The 27642-nt window shown below is 38.5% G+C and overlaps 3 protein-coding genes across 8 annotated transcripts in view; 1 reads left to right on the top strand and 2 right to left on the bottom strand.

Moving 5' to 3' along the window:
* Window positions 1-9213, top strand: part of PDE8B (phosphodiesterase 8B) — a 73517-nt gene extending 64304 nt beyond the window's left edge. For 3 of the 5 annotated variants that reach the window (XM_068177504.1, XM_068177502.1, XM_068177501.1), the window contains exons 17-22: window positions 853-1051; window positions 1973-2190; window positions 3172-3307; window positions 5397-5609; window positions 7158-7287; window positions 7821-9213. In XM_068177504.1, coding sequence (XP_068033605.1) covers window positions 853-1051; window positions 1973-2190; window positions 3172-3307; window positions 5397-5609; window positions 7158-7287; window positions 7821-7936 — 1012 coding nt within the window. In that variant the 3' untranslated portion in view covers window positions 7937-9213. The remainder of the gene's footprint in view (window positions 1-852; window positions 1052-1972; window positions 2191-3171; window positions 3308-5396; window positions 5610-7157; window positions 7288-7820) is intronic. The other 2 variants (XM_068177503.1, XM_068177505.1) reach the window with 1 other exon arrangement.
* Window positions 1-27642, bottom strand: part of TBCA (tubulin folding cofactor A) — a 530652-nt gene that overhangs the window by 391566 nt on the left and 111444 nt on the right. The window lies entirely within an intron of this gene.
* The window catches only part of WDR41 (WD repeat domain 41), a 28568-nt gene continuing 9654 nt past the window's right edge, over window positions 8729-27642 (bottom strand). For both annotated transcript variants that reach the window (XM_068177509.1, XM_068177510.1), the window contains exons 6-13: window positions 27458-27569; window positions 26025-26087; window positions 24183-24293; window positions 22696-22880; window positions 19610-19731; window positions 18526-18614; window positions 14830-14963; window positions 8729-13021 (exon numbers count right to left, since the gene is read on the bottom strand). In XM_068177509.1, coding sequence (XP_068033610.1) covers window positions 12869-13021; window positions 14830-14963; window positions 18526-18614; window positions 19610-19731; window positions 22696-22880; window positions 24183-24293; window positions 26025-26087; window positions 27458-27569 — 969 coding nt within the window. In that variant the 3' untranslated portion in view covers window positions 8729-12868. The remainder of the gene's footprint in view (window positions 13022-14829; window positions 14964-18525; window positions 18615-19609; window positions 19732-22695; window positions 22881-24182; window positions 24294-26024; window positions 26088-27457; window positions 27570-27642) is intronic.

Below are 27642 nucleotides of genomic sequence, written 5' to 3'. Positions count from 1 at the left end.
TTCTAATGAAAACAGACGTCAGTAGTTTTGAGGTCATGCAGACCGCAAAAATAAACACGTCATCCAGACAGAAAAGTTGCTTTCATTCCAAGACACAAAGAATCAAGAAGATTACCCATTCTTATGTACTGTCATCGCACAAAATAGCCATTTTAGAAATTTGCATTTGCCTGGTTTTAATCTGCAGGTGCTGGGGTTTGGTTATGCCTTTCTCAGCTCAGAGGCTCTGTAGGTCATCTTGCAGGAGTGAAAAATGTAACTGATGGATAAGACTCTCTCACAGGCAACACAGAGTAAAAGACAACCCAGAGTGGATTTGGATTTAAGAATCAAAAAGATTAGTGGTTTCACTCTGTTTACTGTTTTACACATGGGATTCCCAGCATTGTACAAACACACACACACCTACACACACAGAGCACTTTACAATTGAAACTTGACCCCTTTTTTTGGCTTAGGACTTTTTAGCCTTTGGCATGTTGTCATGTAATGTTCAAAGTCTATTTTTTCTCCTCAGGAGAAAAATAAATGGAATTTTGTTTGATTGACAGATACTAAACACAAAAATAAAAAGGGGTTTTAAGATGTTTTATCTGAAGCCACAGGAATTGTTGAAACGCTAATGGAATTGTACCATTTCTACAAAATATTAAAATAACATCTGAAAGGATGATAGGTGCAATCATTTGTAACCTTGGCCCGGCTTTTTAGAGGTTACAGATATGCAATTTAAAAATGTTTAGCTTTACCCACCCCTTTTAAAAGTCTTGGTTTCTTTGTTCAATGTATCACTTTCAGAACATCACAAGTTCCTAATTTACAGCAGTGCTTTTTTCTTCTATTGTTTTTCAGGCCATTAGTGTATTTGGGCTTGAAAGTTTTTGCCCGGTTTGGGGTCTCTGAGTTTTTAAACTGTTCGGAAGCAACACTGCGGGCATGGCTGCAGGTCATTGAAGCCAACTACCATTCCTCCAACTCATACCACAACTCCACACATGCAGCAGATGTCCTGCATGCTACTGCCTTCTTTCTCGGGAAGGAGAGAGTTAAGGTAGAACCATCACCTAGGAGTTCTTTGGGTTAGGATTTCAGCGTGTTTGCCATTTTATGTGTGTCATCCAGAAGTCATATGTTTAAATAATGGTCCTGGCTTCATAAACTCTCTCTGTCCTTGAAGTCTTCCTCTGATGCAAGCAGGCCCACACAGTTTCTCTAAAGTATGTTTATACAAATTTACATTTTTAAGTAGCAATGATGGAGGTGGGGAGGGAACCTGGCTCTTTTCTGTCTCTTGTTAACTGGCTGTAGGTAACAGTTCTTAATAAAGCTTTGCAAAAGCTTTGGAGAGGGAGGTATGAGCAACAGGACATGTGGGAAAGATTCAAAGCTGTGCCAGGGGAGGTTCAGACTGGACATTAGGAAACATTTTTTTACTAAGTGGTTAAATACTGGATCAAGCTTCCCAGAGACGTGGTTGATGCCCCACGCCTGTCAGTGTTTTAAGGGGCATTTGGACAATGCCCATAATAACATGCTTTAACTTTTGTTCAGTCCTGAAGTGGTTGGGCAGTTTGGCCAACGATCATTGTAGGTTACTTCCAAGTGAAACAGTCTATCCTATCCTGTGCTAAAACTTAAGGTGTGTGGAGCAGAGTCAGTACAGATACACTCAGACAAGCATATAAAGTGGAAGGAAAACACTAGATCATCTATCCATTGAAGAATTCTATGCAAAGATATTGGTCAGGTGACAGCAGTGCAAAAAGCTTCATTAAAGAAAGCATATTTGGATAAGGGTAGGAGTGGAAGTTTTGTGGTAGGTAATCTGTGGGCACAGTGAATGGAAAATGACTGCAAGGAGGTAGGATCCCTTCTTAAGTTTACATTTGTGTAATTCTGGGTATCTAGAAGTTATCAAAAAATATTTACTGCAATTTTTGTGCCGCATTGTAATTTTTCTCTCTTCCTGTAGGGAAGTCTGGACCATCTAGATGAAGTAGCTGCATTAATAGCTGCCACCATTCACGATGTAGACCATCCTGGACGGACCAACTCTTTCCTGTGCAATGCAGGCAGTGAATTAGCTGTCCTTTACAATGATACAGCTGTATTAGAGAGTCATCACACAGCACTGGCGTTTCAGCTTACAACAAAAGACAGCAAATACAACATTTTCAAGAATATTGATAGGTGTGTCTGCTGGACAATGGGAGTGTCCATATGTGGACTGCTTATTTGGCAGTCTGGGGCAAATGACAGCCTACCTTCTAAACAAGAATACATAGTTTAAATACAGATAATAAAATTTAATCTCTTCTGGAATCTTATGTAGACATGATTTATAAAAAGGTTTTCATTTCCCCCTCACCAGCCCTTCTTCCAACTTGTAATTATTGGAAGCTTAGAGAGATATTTAATAATCTTTTATAAATTACATTAACTTGGTCCAGTTAACGCCCTCATGGCTGCATCTTTGCCCACTACCTTTTCATTGAAACAGCCTGGGCACTACTTTTTTGGGGGCTGTTTTACACACCAGCAGCTAGATGCTGCATGTTGTGTCAGCATAAGGTTCTATGCATCCCTATGCAGCACTACTACATTCACGTGGAATCAAAAGGGTGGTAGCAGAGAACATGAAGCTCTGGGAGAGCTGGAAGCTCCCTGTGGTTGGCTGGGCATGCAAGTAGTCCAGGAGTTCCCACTGCATGATTCTAGCTTTTGCAGGGATAAGGTGAGAGAGAAAGAGCTCTGAAAGAGAAAGAGCCTCACCCCAAAGAGGTAATTGATCTGTCTACCTCCCATAACACTGTTGTTTTTGAAAAACCTGAGATTTGCATTCCAAGCTAACACTAACATACAGCACAACATACATGGACACACTGGTGCCATTCCTGGAGAAGTTATCTTAGTCTTACAGCATTATGAAACTGAGATGTAAATTTTTGTTGACTTCACAGGATTTTCATTAGGTAAAAATAACAGTGGGGGGAACTTGGAGAGTCAGGATCTTGTTTATTCCTCCATTCTTAGACTGTTCCAAAACTCTGAAGGTGCCAGCTTGTGGCTGAGTCCCTGAGCAGTGTTTTGTAGCACTGTGTGGGCAGGGATGAGGAAAGGGCAGAGCTCTGTCTGGCAAGCTCATGAGCAAGAACTCTTTTTCTTTCCTAGAAATCGCTACCGGACATTGCGACAGGCCATTATTGACATGGTTTTGGCAACAGAAATGACAAAGCACTTTGAGCATGTGAACAAATTTGTGAACAGTATCAACAAGCCTATGGCATCTGAGGAGACCAGCCCACATGTAAGTGCTTGCAGGACTTTATGCCTTCAGGCATTTCAGTGAGGTTCTTCCCAGACAACCTTAAGTATCATTTTCATTCACCTTGTATTAATTTGCATTGTGGCAATGCCCAAATGACACAAATGGATTTGTGGCCTCACATACGAAAGTGTGAAAAAATATGCTTTTTCTCTTTTCTGCTCTTAGTTCATTTAAACACTTCATTTTATAAGCCTTGTGTTAAAAGCCATCTTATATTCAGGAAATATATGAGTGGATGTTGTTTTACATGGAAAATTCTGTGCATGGAGCCAGGCTGGCACCTGTTCCTATGGTTCTGTCTCCAAACAGTGGGATTTGCCTGAGCCTAGGGATGTAACTGAAGAACCTCCTCGACAATTTTGTCTCTGTGTAATCTGGAGCCTTCAAGCCCTGAGGAATAACTTCCTGAGACCTCTCCACTCCTGATTGTACCAAGAGATGTCCAGGCCTTTTTGCATAACAGTTACACACCCTCATGCTCCACCAGGGTTTATTTAATAAGCTGCCTCTGAGTTTCCCATCCCCTACTTACCTTCTCTTGCTGCCTCTCAAGGCTGAGCACCCAGGACCTGACCAGGTTCTCCAGGGCAGTGTTACCTGAGGAAAGACTATCTTAATGCGCCTTAGTGAATATAATGCTTTGTTGGAAACATGCAAAAAAAACCAGACAAAACTGAAGATCAGCAATGCCAAAACCAAATTGAAGTATCTTCTGTTAGCTATCCAAAATAGGACTTTGTACTGTAGACTGTAATGGGTACCATTTACAACTTTAAAGACGGCATTCTGTCATCTGAAATTACCTGCTTCTAGTGACTGCTGAGCTCCACTCTCCCACAATATGAGCTGGAAACCACAAATGCTGCTGAATTTATCTCACAATAAACGTGAAGGACAGAACCACTTGCGCTACAGACTTCTTGTTTTCCCTCAGTATTAGGTTGTTCTGTTCCTTAGTGTTAACCGTGGCTCTTTCTGGTTTTGGTCTTGAACAGCAATTAAGGTACAGGGTTAACGTGACAGCTCTTTACTGGGCTACCCATGCTGAAAAAGGATTAACTGCTAAACATAAAGTTAGACGACTAATGCCTGAATTGGCAAAAGTGACAGCAAAATATTTCCCCATAAGCCACAAAGATATTAATTTAGTTATGGTGGCAAAAAATACTTACATTCAGTTTTTGACTCAAGAGTTGAATTTAGCAGTGATGGGAGGCCAAAATCCCACAAATAGATTATCTGCCATGTGAGCAGAGATGGAGGCCTTTCATTACTCCATAATTTACCTGTGCCTTTCTAAAATGTTCAAGACCCAAAATTTGATGCCACAGCAGACTGGGAACAACTACCTTGTCACTACCACCTGGTCTCCAAAGCAGGCAGTAAGAAGTTTGGTATTTTACTGTCTAGCATGCAGAGGATTTCTGTAGTCTGTCTGCCGCTCCTGTGATTTCCTACTGTTAATCTCAGAGATTATGTAAAATTTCACCCTTGCTGGGAACTGAGATCAAAGATTATTCCAGGCTGAAGGTTCAAAATCTGATACAAAGAAAGCAGTTCCACTTGGAAACATTCTGGAACTGAATGTCAGAGACCTGCTTTTCTGTGTGTTATAGTTCAGTTCAGCCCCCTGTGCCTGCATCAGTTTTCTCATTTAGGAATAAAAATCTAACTCCAGAAACTCAACTAAGTGAAGCAGTCCCATACCAGCACCATGCCTACATTAAACATTCAGAAGTGAGGATTGCTTAGGAGCTTACAGTTGATGGATGTATCCCCTGTCATCATCCTCTTCCAAGAGGGCCAGGCTGGGATGCAGAGAAGGTAACATTCTACCCAATACAGAGCCTGTGGCACTTTATTTCACAAAATTTGATACTAATTTTGAGAATGACCACAACTGTAATATGTATTTGGGTTATCATTAGTTACTTAGCAAGGCTCCAGTTCTCAGACATCACCTTCTTCTCAAAGTTCCTGGTGCTCTGCATGAAACTGTAAGGCTGTAAGACTGGGTGCCTACTTAGTGCCTAAATCTGGTAAAGCTGATAATGATGCCCTCTGCTAGCAGTGGATGCCACCACTGGCCCCTGTAACTAACTCTCCTTTACAGAGCGAAGGCAGCAACACTGAATGTACAGCCAACATAAAGAATTTTCCAGACAACCAGACATTGATCAAGCGCATGATGATTAAATGTGCAGATGTAGCAAATCCATGCCGCCCCCTAGAACTATGTATCGAATGGGCAGGTAGGATTTCAGAGGAGTACTTTGCACAGGTATGTGTATTTTTATGATTTAACTACTATATTATATAAGGAAGTGCACATTGGCTAATCTGCTGTTCCACATAGGGTCTGCCTGGTGTCATCACAGAGTCCAGATGTATGTTTTTAGTTTGCAGTCAGAACTGGCCCCTCAATTTCATACCGAGGAATTCACTCCAAGTAATAAGCTAGTTTGCTTATTATGAAGCTCATTGTACAGAAAGGTGGAAAGGAGGTTTTACATTTTCATGATCTGACCAAAACAATTTGATTAGTCCTAGTCAATTTAACTGGCTGAAATTCAAGATGGTCAGCACTCTAACTTCTTGTCCCAATACCTTCCCTGAAGATCAGTGCGTCAGCTAAACTATTGGGATTGCCCTTTCTCTTCTAAGATGGAACCCAAACTACTATCACTGTAGGCAGAAAAATATTGCAAGGCATGTGGGCAGTGTAAATACTTATCATATGGGATGTGTCTAGATAGTACTGGAAGCTCAGCTTTCTTTCTTTGAATTCAGTTTTTCTGACAGAAATGCAAACAGCTTCCTGAAACATTCTTTTAGCTCTTTAATTAACAACTGATAAAATCTTAGCTTTTATTTGCCAGTAATGGTGTGGAAATAATAGCTATGAGTGGAGAGGAAGAAAAGTGGGCATGCCTACCCTTCATATTCAGGTCACATATGTGATAGTTACTACTGAAAGAAAATTGTAGCTACTACCTGAGACATGTCTGAATTTCATTTCAATCATAGTGAATTAATTTTGTAATGTCCCAAGAAAGATCAAAGATCACTTATGTTACATCTCCCTAGCAGTCAAAGTATCATAAACTAGCTTTAAATTGCCCAAATTAAGCACTAGCCTGCTTGCAGCAATGTGAGATTCAGAGAGCTCTTCTCCTGCTTATTCACCTCTGCTAATTTTGCAGACTGATCTGCTGCCAATTCCTGTTTTAAATGCTGCTTGTACTGCTTAAAAGGGGATGTTATTCCAAACTACATTCTAAGAAACTGCTGAGGTGATCTGATCCTCCACCACAGTGGGTGCAAAAAAAACAGGCCTCTTCCAGTTGGGGACAGAGTTAAGGGCATGGACATACCTTTACTTCCATTCACTTTATAACCTGATACAAGCAGAAGAAGTAGCACCAGCAACAATCTCTTCTTATTTAAAAGATAAATGGTTTGTAACACCCACTACAGATGTGGAAAAATGAGAGATCAAACCTGTTCTCTGCTAAAGGACTCTGCAACCCCATTTTCTGTATTTTTAGCTGGTATACCCTTATCACCAGACTACAGCATTCTGTCCTGTTGAAGCTAAGTGCAATCACAGGACTGCAGTAATAAAGAGTACTTGTGAAAGGGAAGAGATGTTGATTTCAGTCCCTGTTCTAGAAAAAAATAGCACACATGAAACTAAGGCAGTTCACCTTACGGGTTCTAAGGCTTGTCTCAAATCTCCTATTGCAATTAATCTAATGTCTTAACCTCTGCTATTCCAGCACAAAAGTCAGCAAAGCTCTAGTTGCTAACTGGAGTTTTGTCTTCTTAGACTGATGAAGAGAAGAGACAGGGCCTGCCTGTTGTAATGCCAGTATTTGACAGAAACACCTGCAGCATCCCCAAGTCCCAGATTTCCTTCATTGATTATTTTATAACAGATATGTTCGATGCATGGGATGGTAAGTACTGATTTTTATTCCTTGCTCTGACACAGAGATTCAGCGATTCCTACAGTCCAAAATTACTAATCTCAAGGTGGCTTTGCATCCACTTTTTTTCAGAGGCAGTACCATATATAAGCAGTACAACACAGTATTGTGCAATCATGACACTGAAACCTGTTTCACTGCACACAATGAAGTTGTGCACTTACCAGGCAATCTGTGTAGAGAAGGAGTAATGGCTTAAAACTAAGCTTTTTTTTTTAATCTATGTGTTTTTGTCACTTAACACTGTATTTCTTCTGAGCTGCAGAAACTAAGACCACCCATGGCTGCAGGTTAGCATAATTTAATGAAGTCACCATGCATTTGGAAAGGGATTTTCTTGAAAGAGAAACACACACACACAAAAAAAATCTTTCCAATTTTAGTATTACTTTAAGGAATTGGAAGAACAATAGAGAGTACGAGAATGTCAATTTCAGATCAGGCTGGGCTGTTCTTCTGCCCATTCTATAAAAATGGTAAAACACTTTTTCCTATTCTTTCAGCATTTGCACATCTGCCTGTTTTGATGCAACACTTGGCTAATAACTATAAACACTGGAAAACACTGGATGATTTGAAGTGCAAGAGTCTCAGGCTCCCATCAGAAAACAACAACTGATACTCAGTCAAGAAAACCAGACCTCTTGCTCTACCAGTTTCACTGTGAATCACTTACAGAAACTCTTGGCTACAAAGGGGATTAATGTTGCTTTTCCAGTGAAATTAAGACTGCGTGACAAGAAGGAAATATTTTACTCATTTTTAAGCTTCTATGAATTCTACAGAAAAATGTTTTTAGAGGCTATATAAACCACAGATGACTAAGTGCTCTTTGGAAATAATATTTTGTGGCAGAAAATGTACTTCTGAAACTAGTTTCTAATACTGAATATGCACTTGTTGAATCTTGTAGTTGATACAACTGTATTCACTAATGCTTCACACAACTGTTTTTCAGAGAGAGGGGTAATCTAGTCACCAGGAGAGTAAGAATAGCCTAACAAATAAGGATAAAAACTTCCCACTCATCTAGCATAAATTTGTTCCAATTCTACCAGTGTTCTTCAGCTCTATGAACCATACTTCTAAAGAGAATATGCACAGCAAAACAAGTAAATCTTAATAAATTGGATACATAAAAAACCCAAACATGACACCTTTTAAAACACCTTCTTATTACAGAGACTCTCTCAGAACACTACCTGTTCTTTCTTTTCTATATAAAATCTTGGTAGGAGTCAATGTTCTCTAAAAATGACCATATAATACAGGAAAATAATCATGTTCTGTCTAGGTAGTGCCATCTACATGATTCTCTGCCATCTTGCAGATGTTATCACACAAGTTTTCACCAAATTTTACACAAAAAACTATTATGGCATGTGATCACCATAGTTTTTTATAAAAATGGTGTTTGTAAACATGGTCATCACTTTTATTAAACTGATCTAAATTTTATTTCAAGTTCATTTATTGTGTTACTTCTAGGATGAACCTATCACTTTTTAAAAAAAGTTTCCAGGCTATAATTTATAAAAACATTATAATTTGTACTGCTTTATCCTCCTAATAAAATGCTGATGTAAGAAGTATTTTGAAATATGTGTATGAGTTGGAAATCAAACATAGTTCTTCATTAGTTCTAAGATACAAAATTTATGCTAAGGCTTTCAAAGCACAAATGTGTATTTTTATACATCTCATTTTAATCACATGCAGAACATGAGTTTAAATTTTAGACTATTCTCAGACTATTCAGTAAACAAATTCTAACAGAACTGCTGATTTTTAACACTGTGCACTCCAGGCTGCAAGCAAGACTGTCCAAGCTGTGGCTGCAGTTAAAGAAGCAGTCCACCTACCCTGTGCTGTATCAAAAATCAAACTGGGTGAAGGGGAAAAAAAGCAAACAGCATAGATTGCTATGGAAGAATAGTGACAATGCTGTTTACTGCAGGTAGCTTACGTATGTGCCAACCTTTTTTGTATGTTTTGTACCAAGTTCTGAAACAAAAGGCAACATTCATAAAATGTATGTGCAGAAGAATGTATAGAAGCTATATTTTTGTTAGAATTGTAACAGATCCTTACTTTTGTCATAGCCAAGGCAGGTTGCTGTGTATTAAAATGCCGCATCATGTATACTTGAAGAATGGTGTTTCTGGTGAAGCATGGTTATTCATTCTTTCCTATTATCTATGGCAACATTCTTCAGGGGGTTTTTATTCAGAGAAGTTGAACCTCTTTTTTAATACTGAATCCTGTTTGCTTTTACCATTTCTTTATTTAGAACTAGTGCTCTTGGTGGCTGTACCTTAACTATTCTGAACTGAACACTCATTGCAGCTTGCATTAGAGAAAAGAATTTCCCAAGATTTAAGCTCTGTTAATTTAATTTGTTAAATATAGCAACGCTGTAAGATCACATCCATGTAAAACATTTAATTCATAATTTCTGTCACACTTCTGTCACACAGAACAAAATGTCAACAGTGGAAGGCATCAAAAAAATAAAGTTCTACGTGCGAACCAGAAGGCATTAATACAGAATCAATATATTTGTTGCAGGATCTTGTGTTTCTTCCCACAGTCAGTCTGAAAAAAAAATAAAAAGAAAAAAAAAAGAAAAGAAAAGAAAAAAAAACCTGTGTGGATATAGGTCCTCTTTAATAGCAAAATAAATCAGCACAGATTAATCATAATCTGTCTGTTGTGTCAGGTTTCCTCAATTAGTCCAGTTTACTAACAGCTGTTTGTTTCATGCTGTTGTCAGTGTACAGATGTAAAAATAACCACCTCAGAGTTGTAAAAGTATTAAGAGTAAGTCTGATAAAGATGTTTACTTCCATTAAGTGAATATATGGAATTCAGTGTTACTGCAAGGTGGAAAAAAAATTTAGGACATCAGTTAAATGTAAAAAGTTTAATCTGGTCACTATAATTCTGCTCACTACATCTCCCAACAGCAAGTGACAAACTCTCATTTAAGAAAGGAGTAGGATATATACCTATGTTCTCTGTTACACTCTAAGTTCATTTGTAAAACAAAGAACTCAGTATTTTAAGTCAACCATCTTTAAAAGAGGAGACCCTTGGGAGATCTACTGCCAGTGGAGTGTATCTGAGAATAATGGCACTTTTGGTAAATATAAATATTTGTACATGCATGTAGGACTATTTAAAGCTGAATTACATCCCAGTAAAATGCACAGCAAGCTTTGTGACTAGAACTGTTCAGTTAAAAAGGTCTTTTTCTCTACCAGGAATTCACTTAACAGAAGTCAAATAAAAAGGAAATAGCTGTTCTCATGCTATAAAAAGAGATAATAAAAATACGACCTTTCTTCTCTCTAGTTATAACTGATGATAGCAGGAGGCTCTCCAAAAAACCTAAGTTTCATAAGCTTTCACTGTAAAGCTGTAATAATAATATGTACACACAAGCACTATATATAACCAAAGAGTTATTTTGCAATTAAAACAAGGAAAAAGATCCAAAGAGACATTTTATCTCCCCAGCTTCTCCTGGGTAAATCAAAAATGCAACATCTGCTGAAGAAGACAAGCTGAAGCAACGTAGACTTAACATGCTTTCCCCTCTCAAGTTTAATACCATATACGCAAAGGCATGTTATCCTCAGCTGTAATCCAAATGCCTTTCCTACATGAGTCAACAGAATAGCCAGCCTTAGCAAAGAACATGCAGCTCAATCTTTAACACTGATTTAACCTCCTTGAATTGAAAGGAGATGGTAATTTAACAATTCCTCCATCTGTTTTGTGGTTTTGAAAGATGTTATTTTGAGCTCTATGCTCAAGTAAGATTAGCTGTACAACCTAAGGTAGGGAAAAATTACAAGTCAAAATCTTACTGCCCCTCTGCCCTGCATTCCAGAGAAGATTACAGTCTCATAACAAGACTCAAGAGGCAAAGGTGGTAACACTCTCCTTCTGAGTGATAGGAGAAAGGAAAGTGCCCACTGCTGCCGCAGGAAGGAAGTCTAAAAGGCTCTTTGGTTTCTTCTAGGAAGCTAGGAACTTTCTCCTTTTGCTTCTGCTCTTGCGAGAATCTGCTCAGCCCTTTGTTTAAATCGCACTTACTGCTACCACTGTATCTGAAGTCTGGAATTACAGCCATGTAGTTTCCTGTACTGAAAACAATTCTCATTTATTCAAAGGGAAGAGATGACACTGAAAAGTTGCACAAGACTTACTCCTACACTATTTAAGAAATGTATCTTCTGAGTAGACCTAAGGACAGTAGCACCCTCTTCTACATAGTTTTATGACCACTAAGTTCCCAAACTTTCCCTTTTCCCTAGCTCTTCTTGGTTCAAATGGTAATGTAGCACTCATTATCTTGTCCTCCCTCATGCTTTCTTTGTATCAGATCTGGGTTTAACTTTGCTACATTTTTTGGTTTGTTGGGGTTTTCTTTGGAGGGGAGGGGATTATTTGCTTGTTTGTCTGTTGATTAATTTTTCCTTTTGTGGTTTTGTTTTGTCTGTTGGTTAGTTTTTGCTTTTGTGTTTTGTTTTTGTGGTTTGAGCTTTATGTTTTATTTTGCATTTCTTTCCCTATTCCTGTTTAGCTGCTGTTATCACAGACTCCTAGTACTGTGTATTTAGCTACTTATTTTTTTAACCCTGAAATACTATTTACCCTTACAAACTTGGTGCAGATTTCTCTGAAGTCAGAGATCAGTTGAGAATTTAGTATTCATATGGCAAAACACAGTTTCACTACTATGGAAATATCAACTCCTACTGTTTAAGAAAGGATTTTACATTCTGAAAATTCATGGTAAGGCAAATGCTTTTTATTAGATACAAATTAATTTGATGAATGCACTATGGAAAGACCAAGCTAAACTAATCACATTGGTAATGGTGTAATAGTAATGCTGTATAAACTCCAGTAATGTAGGCTAATCCAAGTAAAATTGCAGCTACTACTAGTAAACAGTTTCTACGCAGGTCAGTTTGCCAAAAATTAGAACCTGACAAACTGGCATTACCTATTTTTTTTTCTTACCATTTGTCCAGGATATTAACTTTATATGCAAAATTTCTATTTGAGAATGCTTTTTTTTCAGGGCTTTCTGTATACATACAAATCTGAGGCATCAGTGAGGAAAGTTCAGCTTCTAGAAATAAATTAGATAGAGCAGGAAGCTACAGATTTCTTCCCATGCCTTCTTCCTGCACATAGCACCGTGGATGCCCTCAACTGCGTTAATTATGATCCATCTAATGTATTTCACAATTCTTAATTTTGACATTCACCCATGATAATTTTAAACATTTGGAATAATATTAGAAACTATTTAATGAGACATCATTACCTTCAGTCTTTCAAAAGAACACCATTTCTGCTGACAGAGCGTAACAAAATGCAAAATCCTCCTTTGAGAAGAGTAGCAACTAAGAGAAGTTCCAGTGTAACACATGACATTAAGTCTAAGCCCTACTAGTAGTCAGATTCCCAGATTCTTTACACTCATGTTTACAACACATCCAGTTTACATATATACAGCCTGTATTCAAACAATTTAAAGTTTGAGCTGCAAATCACCATTTTGTGCCAATTTTCTAAATAGTGTTAAACTGCGGAGGCTAGATTCTCGTTCACCATCCTTCCACAAAATAATGAGGTGGTCAGCAGAGCATGTAGCCAATCCCAGTTCATCAAAGTACAGGAACATCTGCAATGAAACAACTATTATTAACATGATGCTTGCATGAGATGGTCAACTTGTTTAATTATTTAGTGCATAGCTGGACTAAACAAACATATGTATCTGAAATGGCTCTGCTTATAAATAGGAATACAAAATTACATACTGTATGTTAGAGATGCCTTAAAATTGCTACACAAAAACAAACTCTTTAGTCACTTTATACTGAATGATCTCTGTCTAAAAAAAAGCAGTGAAGCCTTACAGATAAAGAAGTTAAAGGAAAGAATTCTGAAGAAACTTGTTTCAAGTAAGCAGTACAAGAGTGAATTACTTGCATGAACTCTGATCTGGTTTCTTGGGAACAGAAGTGTTCTGTTCACTGGGTACACTGCCCCCCCTCCCCTCTGCAACACAGTAGAGTACTAGCAGCAGGCCTGGAAAGACCAAACAGCTGTGACAGACACATTCCTAGTCAGACAGAGGAAGTCAAACAAGCAAGAAACACAATACTGGAGGGAAGTACAGCACCAGTGGAAGGATTTTGCAAGACCAATGGAGCTGACTAATCATGAGTTAACGCGTGACTTCTGAGATCTTCACAAGACTGCCTAAAATTAACCGCTAACTGCAGCTCAACATGACAGCCAATGGAAACAGTGATGTCACTATGGCATGCTCACAATGCCCTAATTCTTCAGTTTGTTAAAGGGATCTGTCTGGGGGCAGCATTCAGGCCATAGCCTACCTGTCCTGGGAATGGTCACTTAATAGCTACAGCATTCCAGTAGACATAGTCTGCCAAGTCTTCATCTTTGCCATCACATTTCATCACTACTCAACATTTTCTTTCTCAACAGCTCCCATCTTCCCAGAGTTTAAAAAACCTCAAAATTTTCCATAAGTAGGACATTGCAGGAAATCACATCCACCATCATCTCCATTACTCCTTTTCTATGACCCGACATTTGCCTCCCACTTCCTTTGTATCTCTTGCTGAATTACGCACTATGCCCTCTTGCTTAGATAGCAACCTTCCAAGTGGATAAGACCCCCTCCAACAGTTTTTCAAAAGACAGATGGCAGAAAGGGAAAGAGAGCCTTGAATAAATCCCTTTAGCAGAAAGGTTCACCTTAGCTATTAAAGAAAAGCTTTCAGGTTTTAGCAGCAGCAGTCTGAAATCAAGTCTGTCTCATGAATGCTTGTGAGCAAAGCTACTCCAGAACCACACCATCCCCTTCTAGCTGCTCTTCCCCCTGCTCCTGCCAAGAATGTATGAAGAAGTCCACTGTAACAAAGTGCTTTGTTGCTCCAATACGTTGTGACAGAAATGTATGGAGGGAAAATGCCATTTAAAATGAACACACACTATTTTAGGCAGACAGAAGCATGGAACAATACTGGTAGTACTGCTTAAGTTAAAAAAAAGGCATCCTTAATGCTCACCACACAAAGGGCTAAGAAATTACTGTGTGTTTTGGTTTGGGTTTTTTTTTGTAGGAGCTCTTCTTTAGATTGTGAACTTAAGATGAAATCTGGGTCATGTACATGGTTCCCTGATGTACTGTCTGCAGTCTCTAAATTAAGCCAAATACTCTGTCAGATTATCTCTAGCATTTATGTGCAAACACAGTCCTCAGGCATCAGTGAGCAAATTGTCATTAGAATATTAAGTCAGTGTGTATTACTGTTTTCACACTGCACTGAAGATACCAAAAAATGTGCTCCTAGCCTCCAGAGTCCAACAGTCAAAAGTTACAGTTCAAAAAACACTGTCAAATTTATGTTACTTACTAACATTCACTTTTTCTCACTCTTACTAAAGCTGACCTACCTGCACAGCTGATGAATGACCAATCAAATCACCAACCAGCTCCAAGAAATACACAGGTGTATTCTCCTGCATCTTCTTAGCAGCTTGGTTTGCCTGCTTGTTTGCCCTTCCAAATCCCCACATGTTGAAAAACCCTGAGAGAGGAAAAAAAATCTCTTATTTTGACAAAAATCACAAATACAATTTATTTCATCCAGCTAAAGAGAGAACTACAAAAGCCACATAAAATCTAAAAGCAGGACATGCTGCATAGTAAAGACAGAAGTACTCTACTGTGCAGCCCTTTAGCATCTTATTATTATAATAATTATAATCAAGATTATTCATCTTGAGGGAAGAAGGAAACACAGCTACTTGTCCCACTTAATGTAATTTAGAAAACATGCTGAATTACCTGGATGAGACAATATACAGAGTTAGGAACAAATACAAAGACTTCCTAAAAGAATGAACTGAACAGCAAAGGTAGATGCAGGACAAATTTATGCGGGTGTTTATCTTTGCTCTGCCCTCCTAAATTGTTACTTGTGCAAAGAATACAAAAATGAGGCGCCAATCTCTCCTCTGTATGCTCTGCACTACAGCATCTAAGTGACGGTTCATTGCCTCCTTCCTTCAGCAAAAATTATCAGCAAATGTGGAGTGTAAAGATAGTACTCCACATGTTCCATTTAGATTGCACAAAAGTATACAGCCACAGCCCCCAGAACTGTGTATCAGTACTGAAACAAATTAAGAAGGTTGGGTTCTGTTGACAATGCAGTTCAGACTTTATTCCCAATCCTTCCTTCAGCCCTATCAGCACATAAAACTAGAATTGTGCTAAATTTGGTGCAAGGGAGATAACTGGTGAGATGAACAGCTTCTCAGTGGATCCCCAGAATAAAAATAATGCAAATCAACAGCAGTATCTCCCTAAGGTTTTTTCCAAACATCTTGATTCATAGAAGTTATAAATTCCTAATGTGAAACCAAATACCACTTGTCACTATGCAAATCAGCCTGTCACCAGCAATGCTGAAGATGGAATATTCCTGAAAAAGTGTTTCTAAATCAACCCAGGCAGCAAAAATACATTTTCAAAAGTTACCAACAAGAGATGAATAGCTAGGTAAACAAGATACACCAGAAAAATTACTCACACCTTAAATAAAAAAAATTCCTACAGAAAAGCAACAGTCTGTTGCTGTTCCCAGTCCTTGATACAAATTATATTGTCCAGAGCACCTGTTGAAGACAACAACTGCCAGTGTGCAGAGGAGCTTGGTCAAAGAGTAGCAAGTACTACAAAGGAACTGTCATTACTCGATCATAAGCATGAAATACAGAAGAGATGGAAGCAGGGTCAGGCCATTTGAAATTAATATAGAGAGGCTGTAAGAATAAGTAAAAATGAGATAAGGAAGGCCAAGACCCATCTGGAATTACAACTGGCCAAGAATGTCAAAGACAACAAGAAGGGCTTCTTCAAATACATCAAGAACAAAATGAAAACTAGGGATAATGTGGGCCTGTTACTAAATTGAGGGAGGGACCCTGTAGACCAGAATGAGGAGAAGTCAGGTACTGTACTTCACTTCAGTCTTCAGTGATAAGATCAGCCTTCAGTATTCTCTGGCCCAGTAGACCAGGGTAAAGGAATGCTGGAAGGAAGACTTTCCCGTGGTCAAGGACGATTAGGTTAGAACCCATCTAGGCAAACCTGACATTCACAAGTCCATGGGCCCTGAGTGGATGCATACATGAGTGCGCAGAGAGCTGGTGGACACCACTGCAAGGCTGCTCATGATCATCTTTAAAAGGTCATGGAGATCAGGAGAGGTGCTGAGGACTGGAAGAAAGCAAATGTCACCCTGATCTTCAAAAGGGGCAAGAAGGAGGACTTCAGAAACTACCAGCTAGTCAGCCTCACCTCAATCCCTGAGAAAGTAACAGAGCATTTCATTCTGGAGACCATTTCTATCTACATGGATGACAAGATGATTATCAGGAATAGGCAGCATGGATTCAATAAAGGTAAGTCATGTTTGACCAACCTAATTGACATCTACAATGAAACAACTACTTGGATGGATGGGGGGAAAGTAGTGGATATTGTCTACTTGACTTCAGCAGGGATTTCAACACTGTATCCCACAACATCCTCATAGACATACTCAGGGATGTGGGCTGGATGAGTAGACAGTGAGGTGGATCAAGAACTGGCTGAACAACAGATCCCAGTGGGCCAAAATCAGTGGCACAATTGGAGCCCTGTCACTGGCGGGGTCCTCCAAGGTTCAATATTGGGCCCAGAACTGTTTAACTTGTTCTTCCTTGACTTGTAAAAGATGGAATGTGCCTCCTCAGCAAATTCACTGAGAACACAAAACTGGGAGAAATGGCCAACATTCCGGAGGGCTGTGCAGCCCTTCAGAAGGACCTTGCCAGATTGGAGAGATGGGCAGAGAAGAACCATCTGAAAGTCAACAAAGGCAAATGAAGGGTCCTGCACCTGGGGAGGAAAAGCCTCAGGCACCTGGGGCTGACCTGCTGGGGAGCAGATCTGCAGAGAAGGACCTGGGGGTCCTGGTGACCATGAGCCAGCAGCATGTCCTTATGACCAAGAATGCCAATGGTATCCTGGGATGCATTAGGAAGAACATTGCCAGCAGGCGATGGAAGGTGATCCTGCCCCTGTACGCAGCCCTAGCAAGGTCTCCCCAGGAGTGCTGTGTCCAGTTCTGGACTCCTCAGGACAAGCAAGCAGGTCAAGCAGAAGGCTGCAAAAATGATGAGAGCATCTGGACAGGCTGAGGACACTGAGCATGATCAGCCTTGAGAGGGGACCTCATCAATGTCTATCAGTATCTGAAGGGAGGTATCGAGACAGTGAACCAGACTCTTCTCAGAGGCACTGAGTAGTAGGACAAGAGACAATGGGCAGACACTGATGCACAGGAAGTTCCACCTGAATAAGAGGAAGAACTTCTTTACTGTGTGGGTGACTGAACACCGGAACAGGTTGCCCAGAGGTTGTAGAGTCTCCCTCACTGGGAACACTCTAGAACCATGTGGACACAATCCTGTGCCATGTGCTCCTGTTTGAGCAGGGAGGTTGTACCACATGACTCACTGTAGAACCTTTCAACCTTATCCATTCTGTGATTCTGTGAATGTCTATACTTGGGGAAAATGCTCCCTGTAACACAATCAATTAGCTCTGAGCACTGCAGTGCCCAGAGGTAGTATGTGAATTTGGATACAGCTTCAAACCAAGTCCCAGTATAATTCCAAGTTCAAAGAGGAGATGTGGAAAACTCTTTTTTTGCTGCCAGCTGCTTATCTGCAAGCTTTTGTCACAAGGTCCTGCAATTACTTACTCTTGTATGGTACAGAATTCAGTACTGTTTGGTACAAGGAGGAAAGGATCAAGGTTTGTCAGGTCTTTTTTTTTTTTTTTAACCGGCTCATACAACTGTAAACTGTAAGTAAGCTTTATGGCACAGAATTGCTTCAGCTGGACCTTTTATCATCCCATATCAGATCTTGGAGAACTTGAACACCCACGCTCTCTTCAGTTTCCCTCCTGCACCTGTAATCAGTTGGTTAAACACAAGACATTATCTGTCTTTAAAAAACCTGAAAGCTTCTCTATTCCTATATGGTGAATACTGGATTTTTAAATGTTCCTTTCTCTCCCCACTACTAGCAAACCTGTTGGAACTGGTTCAGCTGCCAGCTGCTGCTTTTCTCTGAGCTCCCAAATGCGCACACTGCCATCTTCTGAACAGGAGATCAGCTGCCTGTAAAAACAGTTGATAAGCAACACTAGCATGGACTTACCTGTGCAAATCACCTTGTGATGCTTCTATGAAAGAGACAGTAAGTGCCTCAGGTTCCACACAAGTTTACTAGAACTCTTAAATGTAGCAGGGTGTACAGATGTTCCACAGAAAACAAAATTCAATAGTAGCAGAACAAAGTATAACAGATTTAGAATAAGTGGAAAAAATAAACCTTTTCAGCTCCATACTAAAAGCATACCACTATGTAAACCAAAACACAACCAGTCTAGACTCTGCAAACACAGTTCCTCTAACTGGTTTCTTTAAGTTTACTTTCATTAAGCAAAACCCTATTTTTTCTTACAGAAAAATAATGAAAGGAAAGGTGTTCTGTTTCATTACACATTTGGAACAACTTAGAACACATGCATTTACAAGACCAAGGCCTCAGTTTTTGTCTTCTGGCAGATTTTTCCCCATTGAACAAGAACATAAGAGGATCTAATACTATTATCTATAGTACATTACAACATATACATATACATGCAGCAACTTCTCCAAGTTGGTTGTCAAAACAAATTCCAGCTAGAAACTCTGCACTAAGAAACAAAAACTGCAAGTTAATTTTTGTTAAAACATTTCAAGTGTTATAAAATATTTAGTGAAAAATATATTCTGAATATGCTATATGCCTTTGCCTTCCAGGAGTAAAATGCCGTTAAGCTATATTTTCACAATACAGACAAAAGTGCTTCATCAAATCTGATTTTGAAAACAGCCGAGGTATTTTCAGCCTGTGTACCAGTTATACTGGAATATAGGTTTTCCCATTGAGTTACAATGACAAATTTTCCAAAATCAGATCAACAAGCTCTACCTAATAAAAGCAGCTCAAACTGAAAATCAAGTCCCTGCCCTAGAAATCCAATGTAGCTTTGCAGTCTATCTCTAGCCACCCTTCCAAGTTTTGCTTTTCTTTATTGCATTAAAAAAATGTACTATGTTTTTTGTACCTGTTTGGAAGCTTCTCAATGTGCAGCACAGAGGAGTCATGAGCAGTTCTCTGGCAGGCAATCACACGCTTCATTTGAAGATTATATACGTATATGCCTTTTCCAACAGCAGCAAAAACACACTGGAAAGAAAATTCAATAGAGCAACTTACAGAAACAGATACTGAAAGATTACCTTGCATATAATGGATTTCCAATGATACTATGACCTAGCTTGTTTCCATCGTCATGTTACTGCTTCAACCCAAACATATGAAATTAGCACATTATAAAAAGAGATGGATTTTTCAAAAGTAAATATGGGATATAATCTTATATTCTAAGCAGTAATTTTATGTCTGTCTTTTTATCCTGTTTCTCACAGTCTAAGCAGAAACTAAGGATGCTACCCAATTAATACACTTCTGTAATTAAATGCTTATGTTTTTACAGTAAAATAATGTCCCATATTTTGAAAAACTCTTGTTTTATCAAGAAAAACTAAGGTTTATTCTTAGCTGAAGATAAATATGGATAAAGAGACCTTGCTCAAGCATTTGAGTTCTACTGAATTCAGAAAAGGAATTCTCTCATAGTAAAGTATTACACAACACTGCATTTTGCATTCAATGCTCTTCTTCAAAAGATTGCAGGCATTCCATCTCATAACCATCATGACCCAAAGACACCAGAAACAGTTTACAAATCTTTGGATCTGGACCACTTCACATCTTTTGATGAACTTAAAAGAGGACAAGTGTACAATCCTGTGTATGTACACATGATTAATACTCAGTACTCAGAGAGGAGTGCAAAATGTTTCCATCCAGTACATATTTGCAGTTTCGAACATGCCTTGTTTAGATGATGGTGCTCTGGAACATTTCCCTAGACAGCAGCCAGCTTCCATTTACACAACTCAAACATTAATATCTCATATACAATTCACACTACACGTCTGTCAACATTCTGTACAACTTGTAACTTTAGGGTCTTTTGACAAAAGTTTCCTATATATATTCATCAATGTTTTGACATTGTTCAAAACTCTTTGTTCAGGTTTTTATTCTTTTTCGTTATGTGTATCTGTTGTGGAAGCACTGAAACAGAACAGATTTCTGATACCACCATTACGAAATCAAGACAAAAAAAAACAAACCACTGAGCCCATTATCCTAGTATTGCATAATGTTTAAATTCAATGGCCTTCCACATAACTCCTCCACGTTGAGCCATACAATCTTATAGCTTTGCAAAAATGCTCTTCATGGAGCATTCTTCTTTTTTCACAAGACCTGGCAAAATCCTGGTCATGTCAAAATCCAAGAAAATAAAACATAAGAAGTATAAATTGTACAGTTCTATTAACAGGCAAGCTAAACATACATATACCAGGACAGCAGATGCACTCCTTAGCACTGTTTCCTAGTTTTGAAAACCTTTACCATCGCATTTGTTTCTGAATCATGCTTTGCCTACAAGCTCAGTGTCAAACTAGACAAGCGTACCTTCTCCAACTACCTAACTACCAAGTGCAGATGCACTCCTTAGCACTGTTTCCTAGTTTTGAAAACCTTTACCATCGCACTTGTTTCTGAATCATGCTTTGCCTATAAGCTCAGTGTCAAACTAGACAAGCGTACCTTCTCCAACTACCTAACTACCAAGTGTGGAAAACAGAGGAAACATGTATTTTACACTTATTTATATTTTACCTATTTTTTAACATGAAGAGCAGTGTTCTGCTTTGAGGGAGCACATAACAAAATAGTATCTTAGACAAATACATTTCTGCACCACCCTTCAAGGTCCTTAAGGATCTTTACAAGTACTAACTTAAATGCATCTTCTATTTTGGTACGTAACACTAGAACCACCTCTTCTTCCCATCATTCAAAACTCTTCACAATGAGAAAAAAAAATCACAGCAATTTATTTAATTCAGTACCGTGAATGGAAGAAAGCCTTCAGCAGCCCCTGATTCCACATTGAATATTTTGACAACTTCTGTCCTTCCTCAAATTCTTTCCTACTCCATTAAAACACATAATATGTAGCCTTCAAGCACGGAATCAAAGTGTTTTGAAGCCACATTACAGAACTTATCCTAAATAAAATTCACTTTTGGCTCATTGTAGAAATAAGCATTGATAACAAAACCACTGGAAATGACATCTTTAAAGGCAACCACATCTTTTTTTAGCCCCCCACATCCCACAGTATTTCTCTCTCCAGGGTTTTAGGAAAGTTGTACTCAGAAAGAGGCAAATGCATCAGGCAACTATTTGGTCCTTACCCTATATTCAGGCTTTTCTACAGCTTTTATTTTGTTACAGCTTATATATCTGAATACATTCCCAATAATCTCTTTCTTAATCATTCTCAATAACTGACCTACATGCCCCAAACAAAATCCCACTGTACCTCAACAATCTTTTATTTTGCCACATTTAATTTTCTGAAATGTTGGTAACATTTCACAAAATTAAATATCAACCTGAGTATTTTTAGTGTTTGCTGTACGATACCTGAGTTCCAACTGAGTATTCTCACCAAGAACTTATCTCTAAAGCATGACTATAGTAGACAGGCTCTTCAAAACATATTTGAGTATACAATTCTGTATAGTCACCTGAACAGAAAAAGCAATACTGATTTACTATTAAGCACAGATACATGCCTGCTCTTAAATAGTACCCCATAGTATTCTCATAGTAACCTCAGCTATAACTGCTCAAACAAGTGCATTACTGGGAAAACTGTATTTCCAGAAGCTGGAATACGAAAGACGCACGCCATCAAAACACACACCCATATTTATTTTTCCCTAGTGGTACTGTAAACACGTAATAAATCTTTGTTAGTCAAAAAGAAATGCTGTTGTGACAGTCCATAATGTTAGTTTTCACACCATCAATATATTAAACCCTTCATGTAGGTCAATAGCCAATATTTTATATAAAAACTGTTGACCACATAAAATAGCTGTGCATATTTAAAAGAAGCCTGTCATATTTAAACAAGGAAACTGAAAATATAAACCACTCAGTCTTCTTTGGTAAGATCATCCTAGCTTACTTAAAGTAATTTACTCTGAAGCTTTTTACCTCCTCGTCAGATGTTAAGTGTTGAACTGAAGTTTCATGTGGGCTTTGGGATAACTTTATTTCTGGTTGTACATCTGGATGGACAGAGGAGTCCCAGAAGTTGCACTCAGATGCCTGCTTTGTCCAGTCAAGTGCATCCCAAACTATTAACTCACCTACATGAGAACCTGTCACAAAAGTCAAATCTGAAGGGGAAAAAAACACACACAGAAATCACATTTTAAAAAAAATATATTTCATACAAAGCTACAACCCTAGAAAGGGAAGACAGCCCATTTATGCATAAAGCTATGTAGAATGTGCGGTGCACAACTGACTGGACAAAAATCTCTCTGAGTAAATACTGATCTAATTACCTATTATAGCTCGGACAAGCTCTCATGTAAAATTAGAATTAGGAAGGAGAACATTCACTGGCCACAGTGCACAGCACAGAGTTGCAAAGGCAAGGAACACCACCGGAGGTGTGTATAAATATTTGAACTTCATTTCTACATACAAAGCCCTTCTATTCCTTGGAGAAGCAGGTGTACTGACATCCCCCAGACACAACAAAGTACGTCTTTGCCATAAACAGAAATACTGATCACAAATTAAATTAATGAGTTAACGATAATATTGAAGTGGCTGCTGATGACTTTGTTTATCACATGTGGAAAGGAACTTATACAACAGTATTTAATGCAGGTAGCATCTTGTCTTTTGAAGCCAAACACTGCTTGCCTTTCATAGCCAAAATGGAGAAAATAATGGCAACAGTTAAGCTCAGAAATACGTATCATAGCATCCAATTTTCTTTTTTCCAGTCTCTTGTTACATCTGTAACGCAACCCCTTTGTGCCAGGCAGACCCCCAAGGATTAATACACACTCTCTACCCCACCAGTAATACATTTTCCTGGCTGTGGGGCTGCTCCATTAAAAAAAAAAAAAAAAAAAAAAAAAAAAAAACCACAAATCAGGGAACAAAAGAGTAGAGTAGAAAGGGCTGACACTTGCATCAGAGCAGACAGAATTTCAGGTATTAGTTCAGTATTACCCTAATGAGCAGCATAGATCATATCAGCTTCCAGACCTTCTCTATAGAGGACCTTTATGCAGGCTCACATCTGTAAACTCTGAATCTCCAGTTACCTTAGGACTACAACTGCAAGGGCCATGGCATCGCATATCCCATTTAAAAAATAAGAAGGAACAAGACAAAAAAAGTAGCATTTTTAACTTTCACAACAGAAAGACCAAGAGTTCCATTTCCATCAATGACATGGACCCTTCTACATTACAACTGGCCTGGTTTCATTTCATTGCTAATCCATAAACAAAGGAATTATATTTTGTCATATCACTACCTTTGCAGCTACACAAAAAGGTACATCCACTGGTTACTAGTTTCACTCCAGTTAAAACTTTGGTTCAAATAAAAACTCCATAGGTGAAATACCCCTCTGGTAACAAACAAAACCAGTAACATTATAAAATTACTCTTACCATTAACACTGACTAATGATGAAATGTTATCCTGATGGTCAACAAGACGCTTTACTTCAAGGATATTCCAAACCTCAGACCCATTGTTAGAAGCACTCAACCTAAAAATTACTTCAAAGATAGAAAAATTGTCTAAATAAGCTTTTGCATTTGTAATAAGATGGAGCAATAGCTAAATAAAAAAACATTTTCAGAGATATAAATTAAGCATTTTAAGTGAGACTGTATAAGAGCCACTTATGATCACTCATAACTTCAAAAAACAGGAAGCACTTAATTCAGTGCTTTTATTGCATTAAGGCCTCTTAACCACAGCAAATACAGCCTAGTAACTCTCAAATTCAGAGAAATAGTCCACACCAGAAGTGAAAAGTATCAGACTTTATGAATAAGTTACTATAAGTGAAACATGTTTCTTCAGGACTCATCTATCTGAAATATTAATATTCAAAAACAATGAAATATCCCCTAGTAAGGCAACCAATATTGTCAGAAATTAAGACTTAATTTTAATCAGTCTTGTAATTTCTTTTCTATCGGAAGCGTACTACAAAAGCTATTCATTATAGCTTTGGACAGTCAGAGATCTTCAATATCTCATATTTCAGATCCCACGATAAGGAGGCTCTAGAGAATCTGAGTATCTGACAACCCAGATAAGCAATTCCAGACCTTCTCCAGAAGAACAAATGTCAATTGCCACAATCAGATCTGTGGACAGGACAGGTGGCACTAACACTGAGGGAGCTGACGGAAGAGCTCACCAAGCTAATCTCTGTCATTTATCATCAGTCCTCATATACCAGGAAGGTTCCAGTCAAATAGAGGTTGGTCAATGTGATGCCCATCTACACGACTGGTTGTAGGAAGGATTGAGGGACCCACAGGCCAATCAGCCTAACCCCAGTGCCAGGTAAAGTGATGAAACAAATTATCTTGAGTGTGATCACACAGCGCATACAGAACAACCAGGGAATCAGACTCAGACAGTGTCGGTTTAAGAAAGACAGGTCCTGCTTGACCAACATGAGCCAGTGGGTGCCAAGGTGGCTAAGGCCAGTGGCATCCTGGCCTGCATCAGCAACCGTGTGGCCAGCAGGACCAGGGCCAGTGTTTATCCCCTTGTACTCCATACTGGTGAGGCCACAACAGCCACTTGAGGTGACACCTCAGGTTCTGTGTTCAGTTCTGGGTCCCTTATGACAAGAAAGATATTGAGGTGCTGGAGTGTGTCCAAAGAACACCAACAGAGTTGGTGAAGGGTCTGGAATAAAAGTCTTATGAGAAGAGAGCTTGGGTTGTCACTTCTTACACCTGCCTGAGAAGAGGTCATGGCAAAGTGGGCATTGGCCTCTTCTCACAGGCCACAAGTCACAGGAGAAAAGGAAGTGGCCTCAATCTGTTCAAGGGGAGGTTCAGGTTGGACATGAGGAAGAATTTCTTCTCCAAAAGGGTAGTTAGGAATTGGAATGGCTTGCCCAGGGATGTGGAGGACTAAGCATCCTGACGGTGTACTGGAAATGGTACTTAATTCTATAGTAGGTGGCAAAGTGCTGATAGGCCAAAGCTTAGACTCAATGATCTTGGAGATCTTTTCTAATCTTAGTGATTTTATGATTCTAAATATAGAAAAGTTTTGTTTTGCATGCATATTTCTAAAAAATTCTTGAGTAAGATTAGTATAGTCTCCTCTTTGTCAATGGTGAAAGAAAAACTGTTGCTGACCACACCCTAATACCATTTACTTTTCCTATACAATTCCAGCAGAGTGCTCTTCACACACATCTCTGATAAGCAACTCTTATGGAGGAGCATGAACACTGGAAAATGCAAGATACTCACTTAGCTCTTTGCCAACTGCTGCTGCAACACAATTTTTGGGCAATTCAACCAAAGCACTGATGCCTTTGTAAAAAGGGGTAAAATGATATTAATTAATCACAAGAAAACACAACAAACTGCTAATTCCTTATTAATAAAGTTTTTAACAATCTTTCCACTTATCAAAACCAAAGTCTATTGCCTGAAGTTAAATGGCATCAGAAATGAACAGATTATCTCAAACAGAGGTAAGGTCAGGAGTTTTGGTGCTGAATCAAGCAGAATTCTGAACATCAAACTTGTGGTGAAGCTGAAGGTAAATCATCTTTTTACTTTAAATCCAATTAAGATATTTATGTTCTAATGCTGGACAGTATTAAAAACATCATGACAATTATTTAGGCTCTAAATATAGGCAGTACCAAAATTATTAGATACTTTTAATTGTGCATACTACCTCAAGTATGCACAATTCTAAAATAATATGCAGAGCAAGATGAAGAATAATAAAGCATATGATAAAATACCCAGCTTCCTATCATCTTTCTTTCTTCATCCTGCACAGAATTTCCCCATCCTGTGCCAAAGAACCATCAGAGGAAAATTCCCCAAGGAATAAGCAACCTCCTTCCCACAAAGGAAGTCAGAGATTATGACAGAAGAGAGGGCTCATGCCACAGATTCCATTATTCCTTGTACCAAAGTTTCAATAGCACTTCATAATAGGCACCACAGTCCAAATGGTATTTAGCATGATATTTCATACTGAATCAAAAGAAGTATTAATATCCTTATGTATTCAGAAGGCTTTGCCTACCACTACTCTATTCTATGACAAAAATAAGGCCAATATCAGTTCCACCTTGGAATGTAATTCATAGCTTTGTAAGCATCTTGGTAAATATAGCAATAGCATGCAACAATTTTCTTCACATTGACAGATAATATAGAAGTTCATTAATAGAGAAGTATTATTAACAGTCATTTCTGATTATTATATTCCTATCAAAACATGCATTTTCTACATCAGAAGTACTGATTCTTAACAATAAAAAAGTAACTGCTCTACTATTACAAAGTACTGTTCTACTATTACAAAGGTTTTCTTAGAAATATAATAGAACTCCCACTCAATCACATAAAAAGCCAATCAAAGGATCTGGTACATGTTACAGCAAACACATAAATCAGCATCTGAGCTCTAGCCCTGTAGTCCAAGATAACATACAGTTACTGAGATCTGAGATATTCTAAAATTTATACAACACAGGACATTAAAAGCGGTCTTAGTTCGGAAACTATTAAATCTGACATTAAAAAAAAATAAAAGGGGGCTCTAATACATAATTGTTATCATTAGAATTAAAATTAATTTTCCAAGTTGGTTTTGCATCATTATACAGATCCATTTTACTTGCACTTTAAGAGCTATAACAAGTCATTTCCATTTTTACCTGCATCAGTAAGATGACTGGTCTTACACAAGAGATCTAATTTTCGGTTCCAAACACATAGATCACTCCCTCCAGACAACCATACATTCAGTCTTTGAAGAACTGTCAAACACTGCAGAACAAAAATCAGACATATGTCTCCTGCAAAAGTTCTTCAGGGAATTTCTCAGTGAAATGATCATGAG

Source organism: Anomalospiza imberbis, chromosome Z (genome assembly GCF_031753505.1).
Source record: "Anomalospiza imberbis isolate Cuckoo-Finch-1a 21T00152 chromosome Z, ASM3175350v1, whole genome shotgun sequence".
Lineage (NCBI taxonomy): Eukaryota > Metazoa > Chordata > Aves > Passeriformes > Viduidae > Anomalospiza > Anomalospiza imberbis.
The sequence above is the reverse complement of the archived record's forward strand: the minus strand, read 5'-3'. Positions and strand labels throughout refer to the sequence as shown.